At 43.2% G+C, this 20699-nt stretch overlaps 1 protein-coding gene across 9 annotated transcripts; it reads left to right on the top strand.

Annotated features, from left to right (window-relative positions):
• Positions 1-228: 228 nt before the first annotated feature.
• Positions 229-16640, top strand: Znf275 (zinc finger protein 275). 9 transcript variants are annotated; one of them, XM_076918722.1, is made up of 7 exons: positions 229-382; positions 1992-2124; positions 2451-2525; positions 8840-8931; positions 9380-9494; positions 10432-10533; positions 10767-16640. In XM_076918722.1, exons 2-7 carry the CDS (start codon positions 2052-2054, stop codon positions 11927-11929), a joined length of 1620 nt encoding a protein of 539 aa, XP_076774837.1. In that variant the 5' UTR covers positions 229-382; positions 1992-2051; the 3' UTR covers positions 11930-16640. The 9 variants fall into 9 exon arrangements, with proteins under 9 accessions (XP_076774837.1, XP_076774838.1, XP_034341470.1 ...); XM_076918723.1 differs by lacking the exon at positions 1992-2124 and having other exon boundaries at positions 229-435; XM_034485579.2 differs by lacking the exon at positions 1992-2124.
• The last annotated feature ends 4059 nt before the right edge of the window (positions 16641-20699 follow it).

Here is a 20699-nt window from a genome sequence, read left to right on the forward strand (position 1 = left end):
GTCTCCACCACTAACAATTTATCTTGCTCATTTATTTATTCGTTTTTACATTCGTTCCACATTCATCACCTAGGATCCGTGAGTTTTACTCCCCTAGTCTCATCTATCCCACCTCCTCTCCTCAGCCCGCCCCAGACATGCCCCCTTCTGTCCCACCCCCCTCTCAGGCCAATCGCAGCCGACAGGCCGGGCGGGACCGGGGCCGAGGCGGGGCTTCGATCTCAGAACCCCAGGCGGCGCCCCCGGCTCCGGAAACGCGCTGCCGGGCTGCAGGGCTCCTCCAGGCGCAGGCGGCTCCGTGGCGCTTCCTGCCACGCCGGGCCTGCTTACACCGCGCCTGCTCTTCTTCTGAGAGGGCCCAGAGTCAGGCGCCGTGGGCCGGGTGAGCGTGCGGACTACAGGAGGGATGTGCAGCTCGAGTGATCTTGAGATTGTGTGCGTGAGCAAGGATGTGTGGCCGAGAGAGCGTGTGGGGCGGTAGGAGGCTGCGCTGGGAGGCCTGTGTGAGTGCGTGGACCTCGGGAGAATAAACGGGGAAGGGGGCGTTTCGTAGAATGGGATGCTGCTGGCCCTGGAGCAAACCAGTGGTCAAAAGGGAAAGGTGGCGGTGAGTGGGCATGGTGAGGCCCTGAGGCCTTCTCGTGCAGGGCTGGGGCAGCGGTCCAAGGCGGGAATCGCGGATGTGTTGAGGCCTGTGTTGCTCTTTGAAGGATGCTAAGGACTGGGAACGGGTCAGGAGATGGGGTTGGGCGCCCTCCCCCATCCCTCAGCGACACAGAGGCCTTGGGGCTGTCGTAAGGGCTGAAGGGACTTTCCCCTAGTATGGGGGAGGGGTTGGGCCTCTGGGGCCCTGAAGAAGGTTCTGGCTTTGGGGGGAAGGGATCTACCTTTCCATTTGAGTGGTGGCTGCACAGGAGCAGGTATGTTTCTTAGGGCAGAAATTTGGGAATGCTGAAGGGAATCCTTGCCAGATGAAGAGACCTTTCTACAGTGGCCCTCCTGGGAACCACATTTTCTGGCACCATTGCATTGCTCCTAAACTTTGGTGGTTCCTCCAGACTATATTTGGGTGATTAATTACATGTCTTTTTTACACATATGCATACTCCCACTTGCCTGCTGCCCAAAGCCCATGGTCCTTTACAGTGCCCCCACCCCCATTCCTGGCTCTCTTCCCAGAGGGCTCACCCTGTGCCAGCTGACACCCTCTGGCCAGCCTTGGACTCAGAGGCAGGCAGCCCCCTCCAGTCTTCTTGGTCAGTGGAACATTTCCTCTTAAACCTCAGTCTCTACATTTTCCTTTAAGAGAAAATTTCAGATGGGACTACTAGAATAGTACTTCTCCTGGGTAGGACCACTTACCTCACCCCTTCTCCCATTGGACCTTGTTATAGAAATAACATTCACAGTGTCTGACACAGTCTTGCCCCAAAGTGATCCTGAATCTGTATTTAGAATCCCATAGAGCAGTGATTTCTAGTTTTCTGTTAATGAAAGACCCCTTAGAAAAATTGGCTAAATAGTGTGAGTTCTCTTGTCAGAAGTCTGACCACCAGCATAGCTTCAGAAGGAAGCTCCTAGATAGGAAATCTGTCTGATATGAGATGTGGGGGAATGTCCAAATTCTAAAAGGGTCCAATGTCTGCATATTGAAAGATGGCAATTTGGTAACAGCCACCCAGACCTGTGTCTCTACCACTAGAATTTTTTTACTGAATCATTAGCTTGGTTTCTAACGGTGATCCAGCCCTTCTAAAACTATCTGGGCCCTTAGATGGCCCAGGGAAGCTGCATAACATCTCACCATACTCCCAGTTTGGAATCTTCTATATCCGGATGGTATACTCTCAATGATTCTATACTTAAATTTTATTTTGATTTTTAGAAAGATGTCATTGTGTATTGGAGAAATGAGAATATAAACCTTTCCTCAATTAAACATAACAAACAATATAAAATTCCCTTCTGGTCTACTTTCTGACTTTTTATAGAATGGAATAAAGAGGGAAACTTCAACAGAGACAGGTGCCCAGGCAAAACAGAGAAAACAGATGCCTTCCCACCCACACATACAGAAAAAGATACACACTGACACAAATATTCCAAGAGAAACAGACTTTCCTGGTAAGACAGTCATCCCTTTTGGCCTTTTGGGGATTCTGCACTTTTGAGTAGCAGCCAGATTTCACAATACAAGATGGGCCCATTCCTCTTGCCCACCTTCTGGCCTGCCAGGTTCATTTGGGAACATAAAGGCCAGGAGCACCTGTAGCCCTTGGGTCCACTCAGTATTTGCACACTGGACTCACTGAGGCACATCCAGACCTTGGCAGTACCATTTCAATTACATAGCTTGTCTTGCCCTTGAACACTCAGTATGAAAAGGACAGGTTCCTGGAAGGTACATGTATGAGCTGCTTCTGTTCACCCAACTTATTTCAATCCAACAGGTGAGACCTTCCCTACAGGACTAATCTCTAGAACTGTTCTAAACGAGATGAGTCATCCGTGTGTGTCATTTTTAGGTAAGTCTGGGTGTTTATAGCCTGTCTGAAGGTGGTAAAGCTGCTATGCTGCTAGAAGGCCCGTGGGTGGGAGTACAAGATAGTGAAGAAGTATTTGAGTTCTGACGCTCATATATGCTAGTGTTGATGAACTACCAGCCCAGAAACAATTCTGACAATTTTAGACACACAGTACCAGGGAAAGGGGACTGAAAGCTGTCCCCCACCCCCCACTGGGACCAGATCTCTTTTGAGTGTTCATAAGTTTGAAGCACATTTACTCCGGTCCTAAAGGGGATTGAACAGCACAAGCTTTGTGATCTGTTGCAGTTTGGTTTTCTGTTGGTATGATAAAACACCCTGAGCAAAAGCAACAACTAAGGGGGAAAGGGTTTATGGGCTTATACTTCCGTGTCATAATCCATAATTGAAAGAAGCTGGGGCAAGATGGAGGATCAGACCTGCTCTCTGGTTCGCTGCTTAGCTAAATTTAGCCCTCCTGCCTAAGGATGGTCTCCTCCAACATTAACCATCAACCAAGAAAATGTCTCCTAAACATAGCCTACAGGATATTTGATTGAGACCATTCTTCACTTAAGGGTCCTCTTCTTAGGTGACTCTAGGTTTGTGTCAAGTTGATGATAAAACCTAAAGAAGCACATGTCCTAAAGATGCAGGTTCTCATTTCAATACTTAAGGCAGTCTAGGTGTTTGAGGCACCCTTGGAAGCTTCTGGAAACTTCCAGACGAGTCTTAATTTGAGTGGTATTCTTGCCTCTTCCTCCCCTGCTACTGCAGAAAGATAATCCCTGTCCAGGGGAGTACAAAAGACACCAAATTATTTCCCAGTTTTTATGATACAGGTTGTTTTATGTCTGTTGCATTCAACTCTCAATTTCTGTTCTTTCAGGTAAAAAATAAAATGGTTATGTTGGATCTCTTAATGTTTATCATTCCATGCAGTAAATTCAAATACGTTGCTCAGTTAAAACTTATATTGTGACTGGATAACACTCTATCATGGCTGAACCGTATTTTATTTATTTATATGTTGATGGATCTTAGGATGATTCTACGACTAATATTGCAGAAAACACATGTGGAAGTATCAATGACTATATGTTAATTCATTTTAAAAAATTACATATTGTTCTGAAGTAGGAAGATTTGCTCGGCACATGAGCTCTGGTGTTTTAAACTTCATACTTGCCTAGCCCTGCAATTGACACGACTGCTACACATGTATTCTCACAGCAGATGTTTGTTAAACAGCTGCAGCATACATGGATTTGGCAAGGCCCAATATGAAATTCACAGTTAACCCTGATGAAGCCTTTGTGCTCTGGGCATAGATAGTCTGGGCCTTTGTTTCCCATGTAAAGAAGACTGTTGTTTGTCTTAAAAGTTGAAGGTTTGTTTTCCTGCAGTGGTTTTCTTAGCTTTCTTTCCCAGTTAGAGGTAGTAGTATACCATGGGAAAATCTTTAGTATTCGGGCTATGCTTTTCTGTCCTGAATGACTTATGTTCAAGGTTACATTACAGTCTGTGTCCTTTGGGTGAACTACAATGACTTTCATGTTCTCTATGGAATTGCCTTGACTTTCATCTCCAAAGATCCATTTCACCTGCAATTGGCACTATTGTCACAACATCCAGCTTCTTTTCTAGATTAATTCTACCATTTTAAAGTAGAATAGTTGTGCAACACAGAGGTTAAGTGATCCAGTTGTCTTCAGGAACAATGGTAGTTTTATTTTTAACCAAAGTAGGGATTCATGTGTAATAACATTTTTAAATGATTTTCCTACACTTAGCTAATTGGGCAGAGTTTAGTTTTCTTTGTGAAAGCAGGGCCTACTTTTTTCCCTCTTATTTTCGTGAGTACTTTCTAAATTATCTGTGTATTCAAGGGCTCTGTTACTGTGGGTGACCATCATATAGTCAGCAGGAGCTAAAGTGTTCTCAAGCCAAATCCCTAGGGTGAACTAGTGTAGGAAAGGCCATTCCTATTGCTCAATAAGAAGGATAATTATCAATTCTTTGGGGGTTGTAGTTTCAGGACTTTTAACAGTTAATCATGCCAATTAAGAAAAAACACTTCAGTGGGATTTGTTTCATTAAAGGTAGATGATTTGGAAGACCTCTGCTTGTGTGTGTGTGCGTGGGTGCGTGCGTGCATGTGTGTATTTAAAAGAGGGGAAAATATATATATTTATTTGTGTAGTGATGCTCTGAAATGGCATGTTGATGGTATGCTTTAAAGATAGCTTCCAAATGTGTATCCATTCCATGAAGCCTGCACAGTGGTCACTATCTCCTGGTTCTGGCCCAGATACTTGGGGTTGTACATTATTTTCTAGAAAATGGTGGTGATAGCAACCAGTTCTAGTTGTGATAGTGACATTATATGACAAGCAGCTCTAAGTATTCATACTATATGTTCCATAAAAGGAAGCTTGCTCCATTCAACACACCACTGGCTTACACTGATCAGTTGTTTCACACTATACCATGTCCTATATGGTGCCAGTGTCTGCTACATACACCCTGAATTTAGGGGTAACCAATGAAGAGAAGGTCCTATCCTGTTGGATCAGATTTTTTTCTGAGAAAAAAATTCCAAAAGAGAATTTTTCATTAGTGAAATGTTTGGAGTAAACTGCCAGGGCTAGAGAATAAAGAGGTTTTAAGGAAGTGACATTTGAGTTAAGGCCTGAATTATTAGAAGGAACCTCCAGAGATAAGAGATGGTGTTCTTGGCAGGTTCACAGGCTTTGAGGGCCACAGCCTTGGCATCTTATATCTGCATGAAGGTCAGTGTGTCTGGATGGGGTGATTGGTAGAAGTAAGCTATGCAATTGCTAGGCAAGAAGGTTTATAATAGACCATCTTTTTCCAGAAGTGCATATGTGATTTGATGACCCTTTCTCCATTTCATCAGTGTTAATTGAAAGTGAATTGTTTTAAAAAACAAAATCATGTAGTAAGTTTCTGACCAATTCATTGTGTTTGTATAGGAAGCCAAAATCAAACTAGACATTGAATGCCTAGCAGGAAGCATTAAGCCAAAGGAACCCTGCTTTGTCCATCAAATAAATGGGGATGACATCACACATTTGGAGAACACCTTTTGCTAAACAGTCAGCTAAAAATGGGTAGGAGGACTTTCCAGGACTTTAGGGTCACATTAGACCTTCTGCCTATACCTTCAAGAAATCTTAACTTAGACTTTCTGGTCACCCCTCTTCACAGATTGCCTATAGATTCCCATTGGTCCTTTCTCTTTGCCTGTTTTTCCCATATGGGTATGCTGGGAAATACTGGTCATTTTATCTGAGCCATTCTCCTGCCATTTCCTTGGTTCCAGCCTTGTTCTCTGGCATGCTAAGTGTCTATCTTATCCTGGGTTTGCCTACCAAAGTTATCTAAAATTGGTATTTTTTGAAACTAGTGAAATTCAGCTTGATGCTTAAAAGCCAGTTTAAAAAAATCTTTCCAGATCTTGTGTCTCCTTGTGTCTCCTTGTGTCTTCTCCCTGTATATAAGCATTGAATCTGTGTGCTTATTCTAGCTAGTGGTCACTCTCAGTATTTTCCTTCTTTCTGTGAAAATGTGACTATATGTGTATTTGTGTTCTCCTCTCTTATTCCCCTCTTTGGGTTTTCAGTCAAATGTTATCCCTACCTGTTTCTTCTGTAAAGAATTCACAGTTTTGCAATCGGCTGAAATGTTATCTTAGTCCGGCCACCTATTGTTTTTATGCATTGAGTTCTAGGACCGTGTACTAGAAACTTTAAAACTGTGACCCACCTTGATCATTCACCCTGCATTTTTTTTTTTTTTTTAGTATATTGGTTACAGTATACTATTTTCTGTGTTTTTACTTTTAAAATGTCTGTATCCTTAGCACTGTTTTTAGACAGTACATAGTCTTCTGTTTTAATACAATCTAACAGTCTCTACCTTCTGATTGAAAGTGCTTGGTCCATTATATTTAACTTAAGTATTTGCATGATAGGGTCTAAGTTTGCCATCCTGCTATTTATTTCTGTTTGTCCCATATATTCTTTTCCCCCTTTCTTCTTTTAGAGTATTAGCACTCAGCACAGTCTTGGGAGCTTGATAAAAACATGTGTTTCGCTACTGCTTATTCTTGAAATGCTCACCTAAATTTTAAAAATTTTGAAAATGCAGAAGTTGAAAGTCTCATGTCTCTTTATTCTTTTGTGTAGCTCTAAGTCTGATTTCATTTCCTTCCACCTGAACATTAACTTTGGTATATTTTATGAGTACAGAACTGCTAAGGGCAAGTTGTCTGAATGTCAGCTTTTATCTAAAATATTCATCTATCCTTCATTTTTGAATATTCATTTGTTCTCCATTTTTGATAGTTTTTCTGACTATAGAATTCTTTGTTGACAGTCTTTTATTATAATACTTAATTCTTTTCTTTCTTTTACAACATTTCTTCCCTCAAGCTACTTTTAAGATATTCCTCTTACCATTTTTAGAAATTTAATTATGTCAGCTTTCTCTCTGGCTTCATTTTAGATAGCTTCTATTGATATATCTTCATGTTTTCAATAATTTCTTGTACAATCTAATCACACCCAGTGGAATTTTTATTTTTACATATATTTAATCTACAAAAATTCCATTTGGTTCTTTTCATATCCTCTGTTATGCTTTGTATCCCCATTTTCTTCAATAATGAAGCATAGTTAAGTTATCTTTTTTCTGTAGCTTTAAGTTACATTGCTCATTTCTGGATGTTCCTGTTGACTGCTTATTCTCTTTGTTATAGGTCACATTTTTGTGTTTCTTGGTAGTTCAATAATTTTTTATTGGAAAGTAGATCTCATAATAATTATATCTTTGGGTGTCTGGACTTTAAGGGTCATGGGTAGTTGTTTGTAAGTCGGTTTAATATCTTCGGACCCTATAATTAAATTTTTATAGGGAAGATCTTCTGCAGAATGGGCTTTAAGAATAGACCATTGAACTATGTTCCTTCTGTGTTGGCTTCTGAATGTTCTGGGGAAACATATGGATTGTATGTGAGTTGATCAGACCTTGAACATCTTACCTCTGTGTGTCCTAGGAACTGTTCAGCTTATAGTCCCTGGGAGTTTCATTCAATACTTGCAGTTAGAAAAGATTCAAGGGAAGCATTATGCATATCTTTTTCACTTCTTTTTCCTACATGGCCCTGTGCTTTCTGAAACCTGCTCAGCAACCCTATCTGGCCTACCACCCAGAATGCTAGCCCTCAGAAGCTTCTGATGAGGTTGCTAAGCTCTGTTTGGATTCACCCCTCCTACACGCTCAATCTAGAGAACATTGCCTCCAGGTAGAACACTGAATAGCTAACAGAACTCATCTCATTTATTTATCTGGGTATATTGATCCTGTGCTTCCTACTGTCTTAGTATTAAAAACTACTATTGAACACAGGTTTTCAAATTGTTTGCAGATGTTAAATCTGTTTCTTGTTACTCCATCATGGCCATACATGGGGATTTCCATTCATCCCTTCTAAGATACCATATTTAAATCTTTCTTGAGTGCTTGGGTTTTTGTAGTCCTTGAGCTAGTGCTAAAATGTTTCCTTTTCACTTAATTATGAGCTGAACTGACTTGACATTAGAACATGAACTATGGGCTGTTTTTCTTTGAACTCACTGAAGTTGGAGGCCTATAGTGCACAGACATCTTACAGTAGCTCACAGTCTTTGCAATATGTAGGAAAAGGTAACACACACTCACTCACTTGAGATCTTTTCTTTATCAATATAGTGTTTGAAGAGCTTTTCTTAGAAGCATTTTTCTCCAGCTCTACCACTGGTGAAGAAGTCCAGGTTCCTGTTCTTTATCACCTCCCCTCCTTTCAGTTGCCCCATCAGTTTTAGGTATCCATAAAAAAGATAACTCATCTCTGAGTTATTTCCTCTGCTACTCTCTTTAGTGTGCTTCCTCCCTCTGTAGTACAAATATTAACCTCATCCAGTCTTATTTTAAGGGAACCCTATAGTCAATCAGTCTCTTGCAGCTAGTCCTCCTGCCAGCAGCTCTCTATAGCTGTCTTCAACTCTGCCTTGACTAGCATTTGTTTGTCTTATCTTGCCTCCCTTTGGTCTACCTATATTAATTCTTTTCAAGCCTACTTTCCTACTATTTCAAATATGTTTTCTCAGGCATACTCATGCTCTGCCTTGTCATTTAGCCAGCCTGACAGAAAACTCTGCAAGATTTAAAGCTAGGGAAATCGCTCCTGTCATCCCAGGGGACGAAGAAACAGGGCTGTTGTCACTCACAGCTTTTTTCACTTTCCTTAGCTCCGCCTGCTCCCCAAGGTCTTGCCCTTCCCCAAGATGGAGCCCCAGGAAACCAGGTCCTGGCAGTCCCTCTTGAGATGCCGGAGGCCCAGGTGAGCTGTGCTTCCCTCTTGCCTTGCTTGAGATTTTTGTCACTGCTCCCTGATTTTGGCCTCAGCCTCTGCCTCTTCCCCAGCATGACATGCAGCAGGGCATGAACCCTGGCCACTGCCTTCCTTCCTGTCCTCTGCTTCTCTCCCACAGGCTGCCAAGGAATGAATCCCCAGTGTGCTTATGATGCCCATTGTATACATAAAAGAGTTGAGTATGTGTCCTTTGGGAAGACAGTGGGAGTCCCAGGACCAGACAGCCCACGTCTCCTCTTTTGTGATCATGTTTTCTTTCTAGGACTCCTTGAGATTGTGGCTAGATCTCCACATTAGAAACATACACAGATGTGAATACGTCAAGCCCTAATCTCTTGCCCCTGGCATCACTGGTGTCACCGTACTTCATTACAAACTAGGTAAAAAGACTGACTGTCAATGTGATTTCTTTCAGGATTTGGTGTCATTTGATATTGTACCGTGGCACCTCACAGAGCAAGAGTGGCTGAGTCTGAGTCTGAGCCCAGAGCAGCAGGCACTTACATATTCCAGGGCTGTGACCTCCATTGGTAAGGATGCCTCCAGAACTTCTCAGAGCCACCACCTACTGAAAGTGGAGTTGTGGATACATGACCACCCTTTATAACCTCACTTTGCCCTTCCTTATTGAAAACAGAACAGCAGTTCCCCCAACTCCTTGTAGCATGGAAGGATCTTTATTTCAGTCTTTTACTTGAAAGAAGTTAGAACAGTACTCAATTAAATGGCTGAGCATGTAAAGATGCTTGCCACAGAACCTTCTGACCTAAGTTTAGTCCCCAGAACCCATAAGGTAGGAGGAAACAATTAATGTCTGCCAGTTGCCCTCTGACTTCCACAAGGACACCATGACATGAACATGCTTACCCAGTTACATACACAATAAATAACTATAAAAATAGAAGTTAGAGCAAATTTGTTACGATAATTTAGAGTACTTTTAAAATTTAATATACTGTATTTAGATAAAGAATATATCACACATTAAATTGATCAGAATAGATGCTATATTTGATCTCAACCATAAGGCTGAGACAACATATAATTATACCAATTATATCAATATATACATATATATTACATTATTTTAGACCAATCATGGCCAGTTGATTGGGGCTCATTGTTGAGAGTTGTTTATCAGATGTTTGCATGGGATAGGGAATTTTTAGAAGAATGAACTGCTGAGAGTTTGAATTGAGAGTTGTAGAGTTCTGGGAAGAGCATGATGTTCAGTGAACAGGAGTAGACAAAGGGGTAAGTTCATCTGGCCAAGATGCTACCTACTGTGTTTCTAGAGCCTCTGCTAAGAGGGCCCAGAGCCTGCCTTTCTACAATCCCCAGAAGGAGCTTGGCCTTGAAAAGTACATTTGAATTGCATATATGACTTATATAATACAGTAATAGCCACTCTTCCCCTGTTCCTCCATAGTGACATCATCAGTGGCTGCCTTCTTCTTCCATTAACAGGAGTTCCTGTTGTGAATCCTGCTTTGGTATCTCACCTGTCACAAGGACAAGTTCTGTTGGTATCAGATCCATCCCTCAGCACAGATCACACTAAGCACCCTGGTGAGCATAAAGGAAACGTGAGGAAAATTGGGAGAGGGACTTGGATTCGGGTTAAAGGCAGCTGCTGAGCTCTAAGATTTGAAGTTAGACTCAGGACTTTCCCACCTTTCCCTCTTGTGCTTGCCTCTGATGGCTTCAAGTTCCTTCCTGTTGCTCAGCAGTTGGGGGAGAGGAGTTGATTTTCCTGGGCTCTCTGTAGACTGTTGTATCTCATTTATGTTTTCTCATTGTAGAAAGCACCTCTGCGACTTCCCACCAGAAGATGGGTGAAGAAGCCCAGCTGCAAGAGATGGCGTCCACGAGTTCCCCGAGGGCCAATGACCCCAGCGCTGAGGTCAAACAGAATGGGGACTCTGGGGGAAGGGGAGGGAGCCCACAAAGTCTGCCCATAGAACACCATTTTGCATGTAAAGAGTGTGGGGACACCTTCCGCCTTAAAGTGCTCCTTGTTCAGCACCAGAGGGTTCACAGTGAGGAGAAGGGCTGGGAGTGTGGCGATTGCAGGAAGGTCTTCAGGGGGGTGTCAGAATTTAATGAGCACAGGAAGAGCCACGCAGCTGTGGCCGCTCAGCCCCGGCCTGGCCCCAATCGGGCTCTGGAAGATGCCTTGGAAAAGAGGGAGCAAATGGAGAGGGAGGCGAAGCCCTTTGAGTGTGAGGAGTGCGGGAAAAGGTTTAAGAAGAACGCAGGCCTTAGTCAGCACCTGAGGGTGCACAGCAGAGAGAAGCCCTTTGATTGTGAGGAGTGTGGGCAGTCCTTCAAAGCCAACACCCACCTCTTTCGACATCAGAAGCTTCACACTTCGGAAAAGCCCTTTGCGTGCAAGGCGTGCAGCAGGGATTTCCTGGACCGCCAGGAACTTCTCAAGCACCAGCGGATGCACACGGGCCACCTGCCCTTCGACTGCGATGACTGCGGCAAGTCCTTCCGTGGTGTCAGCGGCCTGGCAGAGCACCAGCGCATCCACAGCGGAGCCAAACCCTACGGGTGTCCTCACTGCGGCAAGCTGTTCCGGAGGAGCTCAGAGCTCACCAAGCACCGGAGGATCCACACTGGTGAGAAGCCCTATGAGTGCAACCAGTGTGGCAAGGCCTTCCGCCAGAGCTCCAGCCTGCTGGAGCACACACGCATCCACAGTGGTGAGCGGCCTTATGCATGCAGCGACTGCAGCAAGGCTTTCCGAGGGCCTTCTGACCTCATCAAGCACAGGCGCATCCACAGCGGACTGAAACCCTATGAGTGCGACAAGTGTGGCAAGGCCTTCAGGAGGAGCTCAGGCCTGAGCCGCCACCGTAGGATCCACAGTGGGGCCAAGAGCTGTGAGTGCAGTGAGTGTGGCCGTGTGTTCAAGAGGCACTCTGCACTGCAGAAACACCAGCCCTCCCATCGCGAGTAAACACTGCCCTGGGACCCATAGCAGGTGTCTGCAGAGGCTGTCAAAGGAGATGAACAGTTTTGTAACGCTTATCTACTTTATTGTGTGAGAGGTTGAAACAATTTATACTGCCACCAGCAATTTATAAATATCAGTGTTTCCCAGTACACCTATTGAGAGTAACTTTTACCATATGAATAAAGCTTGGCTATTTTTCCTGGCAGAAAGTACCATCAAGGTATTTCAATCTTCACATCCAGAATAAGAAGAAAAATCTGCAAATGGGGTTCTAGTACTGAGCTGGAGGTCCTTTCTAAGCTCCATCCCTGAGGGAAATGTAGCATTGCTCAATGGCATCATTATGAAAGGAAAGTTGCCCCAAGGTTTTGGCCTACTTGAATTTATAAAATTTTAGGGATGTAAATAGAATGCTCAAATGCCATAATATTTAATTTATTAATTTAGTAATACATATGCATTGTAAATCACATTATATGAAATAATATATTAATTTAGAGAATACTCCTTTTTCACCATACTCCCCTTGTTTCTAAATCTTGATGTGCATTTTTGACCTTACCAACATGGGAACCTGTTTGAGTGATCTGAGCTATGGTAGCACTGTGACAATCCCTGCATGAGGCTCTCACCGGAAGTCTCCTCCCAAGCCATAACAATGTAATGTCAGTACCATTCTTTGTGTGTTTTTAAATTAGCACTGTACTTACAATATCACCACTTAAAAGTGGTGATTTTTCAAACATCACTCCTGGGTCATACTCCTAGTAAAACTTACTGGGCTGGAGATAATTTTTTTTTTTGCCTCTTGTTTTGGTAATCCAATTCAGTCCAGTGACCCCTATGAACACTCTGGACAAACATCAGTTGGGGTTTGTCCTTACACAGTATTGTTTTGTTCAAAAGAAAGTGAGAGAGCACCCCTAAATGAAAGGGACATCTTCAGGACATAAAGGTAAAATGACATCTCCTCCTTGGAAGATCCTTACAACACTCCCTCCATTTGCAGCTGTGAAGTGGGGGGTAGTCACAATCCCTACTTCCTAAGGTTCTCCTAAGGAGTATGCCTTGCCTGCAAGGATACTGCCTGGCAAGGAGGTATATGTATTCAGTGAAGGTCACTTGTTGGCATCCCACAGCTTATTAGCACCAGAAACAGGGATGGACCCCTCAAGCCTTCTGACTACTGGTCTCATCTTTCATGCAATGACTTCTATAGTATTTCTGTTTCCTTGCATGCAAATTATTTGTTCATCTCCTTTGACTAGTTATTAAGTTGCCTTGGATATATTGACTTTATATAGTAGTTCTTTCTATATCAATTGTGATGTTATTTTCTAATTTTTATTGCTTTGGTTTTTTTGTACTTTATTACATTTTTGTTGTGCAAGTTTTAGATTTTTTTACATATCCTTGAATTCTTTTTTTGTGTGTTAACCTATGACTTTAATTGCTTCAGTATTTAGATATGATGACATTTTCTTTGAGAATTTATTTACAGAATAAAAGTTAAATCAACTGCCCACCAAGAAAGTGACCATACAAAGTGGGCAGGTTGGATGAAAGTGGGCCAGAGAAGCAGGCCCGAGTCACATCTAAGATGCAGACTTTCTGTGGGCAGCACTTGACTATACAACCTGGCCACTGAGGCACACTAGAGACGTGTCTGTCACACAATACTCAGAGCACACTGTGACTGCTCATCAGTATAGCCCCAGCCATCAGCAACAGGGCTCAGCTTCACCTAGACCAACAGAATGGTCCCAGTGTGGCAGCAGCTAGCTAGCCTTCAAGCTGTCGGGAGCCTTGACTATTTTGGATTTAGTGACTGAGCAACAGCTCCATCTAAGAAACATCTCAGACACAGAAGACTGACCTGACTGCTAATGTTATGTAACCTTCATTCTCCTCCAAACAAGTGACTCTGGAATGAGAGAGATCAACTTTGTGGCTTCTACTTTGGGCAACTAGATTGAGAAATTTTCCCATGTGTTTTGGCGTTACTTCCTGCGGTCACATCTAAGAGGGATGACATACAGGCCTGGAGAGAAATGGAGCTATGTTCTTCCAGTAGCCTGCATGCCATGCCACAAAAGCTGGTTGTACCAGGTCTGGTGGAGGACTTGGAGTAGCCATGCCCAAGAGGGCAGTAAAACAAGATCAGAGGACAGGAAGCCACCTGATGTCCATGTGGCACAGAAATTGAAACTGATCACACTGCAGTTGGGTTATTGCTTCAGGCAAGCCCCCTCAGGAGAAACAACAGGTAAAAAGGTGGCCACATCAGGGCTATGGCCTGAGTTGCCAGTTGTACCCTGAGGATATTGTAGGGCCAGAAAATATGCCCTTATGGCCCCCTAGTGAGGGAGGTTGGGCTCTCTATGGGGCATAGCCTGAAAGAGCTTCCAGCTCCATCCTGGGAAGCAATGTTTAACTGACAATGACCTCTAAGATCTTGTTTAGAAGGGCCTCTCTAAAGCCCCAGGCCACCACAGTGGCCCTGTAGGCCTCTCTATGCTGGAGAGGAGCCAACAACAGTTGCTAGATAGCAACTCCTGTTGCTCTGTGGGCTCAGTTCTGGTGGTTTCTTGTGAACCTGTCTGAACCCACTCCTTTCTCTAATTACTTTTCTCATTGTGAGCTGTTACGACATGTTTTGTACAGCTATTATTGGGTAAGGAATGTTGACATCCACAAGGGAGCAAATCTGGCACCTTTACCTTGAAAGAATGCCATTTCTTGCTCAGTCACTCATCATTTGTCAAGGTTGACAAAACATATTATTGAAATCTAGAATAACACTAACTTGGATGGTAGCAGAGTGAGTAGTCATTGCCTGACTAGGGCATGGCATCTCTTCCCATCCCTTCCTACCCTCTTTCTCTTTTCTAGTTTGGGTTCTATAATTTTTTTCCTCTTGAACAAATCCTTTTTCAGAGTTAACACTAAAAATCCATGTCTTTTTCATGACTGTTGTCAGATCAGCTTTTAAATGGTGTTGACAGTGAAATCCCCACTCTCTCCAAATGCAGTCAGTGTTGTGGCTTTAACATGTGGCCCATAGTTGCATCCTTTGCCTTGGGTAATGTGGGGGTGGATTTCCTTGGATCCTCTAGGTGTACTTCTATGTCCAATGCAAACGTGAGCAAGCTTCTTGCAGTGTGTGCTTGTCTATGCATTCGTGTATCTACCTCATTGCACTTTTCTTTCTAACCACATGTATTCTTCTTGCAAGGGAATGGAGAGCAGCTGGATTACATAAAATTCTGGCTCTCTATAGAGATCCATCCCTTTACCATATTAAGAAAGAAATCCTCTGTGGCTTTTAGTAGAGTTTTGGAATACTTGGTGAAGTTTTTAAAAAGCAAATGTTTACCATTTTGCTGCTTATTAAGATTAACTATATCAATTGGTTGTATCATACCCACTCTTGGATTTACAGAATAGTCCCCACCAGATCACCAGAAAGATGTGTTGGGTGTCTTTCTCCATCATATTGCATTCTGTGTGCTTGATTTTGTGCTTGAAGTGGCATGACACCTGCCCTGCCTGCAGTCCTAGGCTGTGGCCCTGTTGTGTACCATGTGACTTGCCACCTCACTTCTGGACCACATTAATTAAACCAACCCCAGACACCTGACCCAAAGGCAGCAACCAGCAGTCAGACCTTACTGGAGAAGATGGACTTGGCCTTTTAGGGCTATGAAATACAAAAGAGGAAACTGATGTATCTAGTTGGTATTGAAGGCATGAAGGGATGCACAAGGTATTTCAAGGAATTGCCCCTGGAAGTAGAACCAAGGAGATCTACATATTCTTGCTGGCCTGCCCAGAGCTACTTGGGTCTCACCCTAACAGGACTGACTGTATGTTCCTGGATTTCTGGCAGCTGTCTTCATCATTCTATGTGTCTCCCCAGCATAGACACCTACCCCCTCACACCTTTAGCCAACTTGAATGGGTCTGTGCTTTTTTGAAATTTGTCAAGAGCCAATTACATTTGACAGTTGGGCTGCTTCCTGAGAAGATTCACATTGCTGGCTTTCCTCACATTCTACCCATCCAGAATTCCTGGCCTAAATCCAGTTGATTGACATGAACACCTGTTTAAATGTGGCACTGTACTCTGTTCACTAAGATGGGTGTAAATCTACGCCTTTTAGTTTCTGGGTTTAACCCATGGTCTTCTGTATGAGTGTAGTTCCTTTTCTGAACAGCATTTGACTCATAACATGGGCTCATTGTAGCCCATTCTATTCTGTTTTAGAAGTGTTTTACTATTTCCAGCAAACCCGCTAGATTAGGGGATTGGTGACACCTCTACTCCTAGTGTACTTACATTCTGTAGTTCACATTATGTTGCTTTGAGTACTTACTTTCAAAAATAGAAATGGTATATTTGAACATGATCCTCAGTGCTACTTGCGTATCTCTGAGAATAGTAGTTGTGTCCTACCCCAGTTTGTATTCAGTTTTAGAGGCATTCTTGTTCTTCCTGAGTCTGATTCTCTTGTCTGTTTTATTGGCACTCACTATAATCAGCCTTGCACTAGAGTTGTGGACTTGGCTTCTCCTCCCCACTTTTCAGCCTTCCCCAACCTATTAGATTGTGAGCTCTTAGAAGACAGGGGTGGCCCTTCATGTCTAATCCCCTACCAAATCTAGCACAGTGCCTTGCATCTAGTAGATTTCAATAAATATATGTTAAATGGCATAGGTCTTTTTTTTTTTTGACTCATTTCCATTTTCTTTACCATGGAGTAGTTCCACATAGAGAATCACCCTTCTAGTACTAAGCTCAGCTGCCAGCATGATCTCTGTTGGGATTGGTGATCTTTAGGGAACAGACAGAACTATGGTAGTAGGGAGGGAAGTTTGCCTGTAGCCAAGAAACTGTTTTATCCATCTCTGACTGGCTCCCCAGCTCTGAATCTTAGATGAACGTCAAAGTCCAGACTTTGACTTGCTCAATTAGAGCCTGAGAATGAGGTGGCAAATGGGTTCCAGTACTTAAGAGTATGCCTACCTCTTAAGGCTGAGAAAAGACAGCAATGGTAGGTCCTGTTGGCAGCCAGTGGCACCCTCTGTCTGGTTGCCTCAGAAATGAGATCAGATACAAATGTCTCAGATGCAAAGCCAGCTGCCAGTTGGGAAAAGACAAACTCAAGGATGAAAAGCAACACTTTAGAAAAGAAGCATGACTCCCTAAGAAGTTGTTTCCCTAGATTCTGGCAAGGACTTGGGGTTGCCTAATCATCTTTCCTTAGCATCCCATCAGCACAGCCAGTGACTCCTAATAGATTTAGGTGGGAATGGCATAACACCTACCTGAGTCTCTGCTTCCTAGTGCCCCTGCCCCAAACCCAGCTTAGCTATTTCTGCTTACAAACCAGTTGTGAGAAATGAAATGTCATTTTTGCCTGGTTTTGTGTATTACTAATAATTCCATCTTTTTTTTCCTTTAAGTGTGTACAAGCATGATTCTAGCAAGCTTGAGTTGGCATGAGACAAAGCCACAGATCATTTGGACCTGCTAACACTGGACTTGCAGTTGGGGAGGGAGGAAGGGTACAACCTAGAACTCCCCTGCCTCTGTCTTGGTCCCTCTCCCTCTCCCTCTCCCTCTCCCCCTCCCCCTCCCCCTCCCCCTCCCCCTCCCCCTCCCCTTCCCCCTCCCCCCTCCCCCTCCCCCCTCCCCCCTCCCCCTCCCCCCCTCCCCCTCCCCCTCCCCCCCTCCCCCTCCCCGTCCCCCTCCCCCTCTCCCTCTCCCTCCTTCCATCACCAACTTCTCCAGAGCAAAACAGAAGGCATCAGATTGAGCAAGGATGTATGCTGTGGCTTTCTCTTTAGTAGAACATTCAAATACCCAAATGTCTTGGATATATTGTGCAAAGCCACAGCAGTTTCTGGTTGTCATTGTATGGACTGGGGTAAGCACTTCCTTCTTCTTTCTGTCCCATCACATGGTCTGTCTTGACCCTCTTGGAGCTGGACGCCCACCAAGCAAAAAGACAGCTGGCTCATAAACAGAGTGGCTTGTGCTTTGGTGTTCACTGCATTTTAGCTTCAATGTCTCCTGGCCCATTTTCCTGAGGACTCTGAGTCTGTGTCTCTGCCTACCTAGCCCACCCTCCCAGGCATACACTGGAAAGGTGTTTCCTTAAAATGCAAAGCCAGTGGTGTTGTACACTTATAATTCCAGCACTCAAGAGGTGGAAGCAAAAGGATCTAAAGTTCGGGCCAGCCTGAACTCTAGAACAAGACCCTGTATGAAAAATGAAGTGCTAATCACACAATAACATGACTCCAGACTTTTCAGGCAATATGTACCAGAACTATCTCCCAACTTCCTCACTCCTTATCTTTTTTTCTGACCTGTATTCAATATATATATATTGGGGTGCCTGCTTTGTGCTTAACCCCAGATGTAAAAGCAAATGGAAGGTTCATGCAACAGAGATGAGGTTTTCTGTAGTCAAAATGTCATAAGACAAGTGTTCGTTTAACCTTTAGAATTTATATACTTTAGTGGTTTACTGGGTGGTTTTCAGTGTCAACTTGACACAAGCTAGAGTCATGAGAAAGAAAGGAGGCTTGGTTGAGGAAATGCCCCATGAGATCAAGCTGTAAGACATTTTCTCACTTAGTGACCAAGGGTGGGAGGGCCCAGCCCTTTGTGGGTGGTGCCAATCTGGTGGTCTGAGTTCTATGAGAAAGGAGGCTGAGCAAGCCAGTAGGCAGCACCCCTGTACCTCAGCTCCTTCCCTGATGAGTTCCTGCCCTGACTTCCTGCAGTGATGGACTATGATCTGGAAGTATAGGCCAAATCAACCCTTTCCTCCCCAACTTGCTTTTTGGTTGTGATGTTTCATCAGAACAATAGAACCCTTGACTAAGACAAGTGGGCACAATTTATACTTAAAGTAGCTTCAGGCCCATCCCTGGCCTGTTCCTACTTCTGTCAGTTTAGCTTTGTTGGCATCCTTGCTTCTGCCCCTGCCTGTCCCAGGCAAAACCACTCTGAACCAAGGTAAATCAGTTGTCAGGTGTAGAAATCCTGGTCCCCGAACAAATGTCATGAGACATGACATGTTATGATTATAACTAACCTATATATGATAGAAAAATTATATATACAATTTACAGATTGTGCCAAAAATACTACATCTTTATGAAGTTAAATTTCCCTGCCTAAGAATATAGTCAACCTTTCCACTCATTTGGGACATTTTATGCAAGGCTACACTTCCTAGGCCTCCCCAAACAACACTACCAATGAGAGAATGCCAGAGCCTATGAATATTGTCATTCAAACTGCTGCATGGAGGCTTTCTAGCTATCTTTTTTGTTACAGCTGTCAATATTCTTTTGTCAAAACCTCACAGGGCCATGTCAGTTTGTGAATATATTAGTCTTATTCCTCTTTGTAGTGCTGGAGTACACATACACATACATTTTTGGAGCAGGTCAAAATGAATGTGTTAAGAGTTTGTTAGAAGATTTGAAATTTGGATGGGTGTTATGGGTATTATGGGGGTATTCAGGGAAATTAGGGCCTGATTCAGAGGTTGTTCAAAATGAGGACAATTCTGTGAGTGGATATTCTAGTACATATTCTCTTTATAGAGGACAGGCTATAGCTGCTACAACTGTGGTTAGTAAAGGAGCATCTCCACATATGAAGCAAGCAGGCGGGTAGGCAGGCAGGAGGACAGTATTGTTCAGATCACACACTGACCTTGGTTTTTATCTATGCTTAGGCAAAATTACAAAGTTGGCTTGCTTTGTCTCATTTTCTCATGGTCTCATGATAACTTTGTCTGAGGTTGGCTTCTGTGAGTTCTCTTCTGCTTGTTCTTCCTTTCCCATGGGTTCCAAGCCTATTTGTAATGTGCTCACAGACAACACTGAATGACTGACTAAGGCCTGCTTTAGGGTGAAGTATATGGTTGGATTTTAATGTTTCATGTGTGCTTTCAAAGACTATATTGCCCAGATCAATGTGATTTAGAAATATCCATTAACACAAGATACCAATTGTGATTCAGATCCTACCTTTACTGACATATTTTGGTTAATACTGAAAACTCATTTTTTTCTAATGGCCAAGGAAGATGTTTATTAAAAATGTAACAACAGATAATTTAAGCAGTGACTGGCTGTTTGACAATGTTAAATAATTATTGCTGAGCCAGCAAAACTTGCTCAGTAGGTAAAGGTGCTTGCTTCCAAACCTCACTGCCTGAGATCAATCCCCAGGACCCAGAGAGTGAAAGAAGAAAATCAACTCACAAAAATTGCCCTCTGACCTCTGCATTTTCTGTAGCATGCACACACATATGCTCATGCACACACACACACACACACACACACACACAGAGGGGTGGGGTAGGGGGAGTAAATAGATAGATAGAAAACTATTTATGGTTTCCAGTTTAGCGTTTTTACAGAATTCCTGGTTGTGGGAATGAGAGAATCTCTGTTTCTTGTGCCTTCTCTTGGATTCTTTTCCTTCTATTTGTTTGTTTTCTTCAATCCAATGTGTTACTTTTCATTTTATTGTATTATATTTTATTGTTATCCCAAAGAAGCCTGTTTTCTGATGAGAGATAGAAAGGCAATGGATCTGGATCACAGGGGAGGTGAGGAGGAACTGGGAGGATTAGAGGGATGAGAAACTATAGTCAGGATATATTAATGAGAAAAAAATCTACTTTCAGTAAAAGAAATAATGATTATAAAACTTTTAAATCATTATAAATTCATAGTGGTT

This window comes from Arvicanthis niloticus, chromosome X (assembly GCF_011762505.2).
Source record: "Arvicanthis niloticus isolate mArvNil1 chromosome X, mArvNil1.pat.X, whole genome shotgun sequence".
Classification (NCBI taxonomy): domain Eukaryota; kingdom Metazoa; phylum Chordata; class Mammalia; order Rodentia; family Muridae; genus Arvicanthis; species Arvicanthis niloticus.

Bases quoted from the DNA above. Each gene is read 5' to 3' on its own strand.
- Znf275 (XM_076918722.1), top strand. From the start codon at position 2,052: ATGCCTTCCCACCCACACATACAGAAAAAGATACACACTGACACAAAT. The intron at 8,932-9,379 runs GTGAGCTGTGCT...GATTTCTTTCAG, and splicing joins TTGAGATGCCGGAGGCCCAG to GATTTGGTGTCATTTGATAT. The intron at 10,534-10,766 runs GTGAGCATAAAG...TTCTCATTGTAG, and splicing joins AGATCACACTAAGCACCCTG to AAAGCACCTCTGCGACTTCC.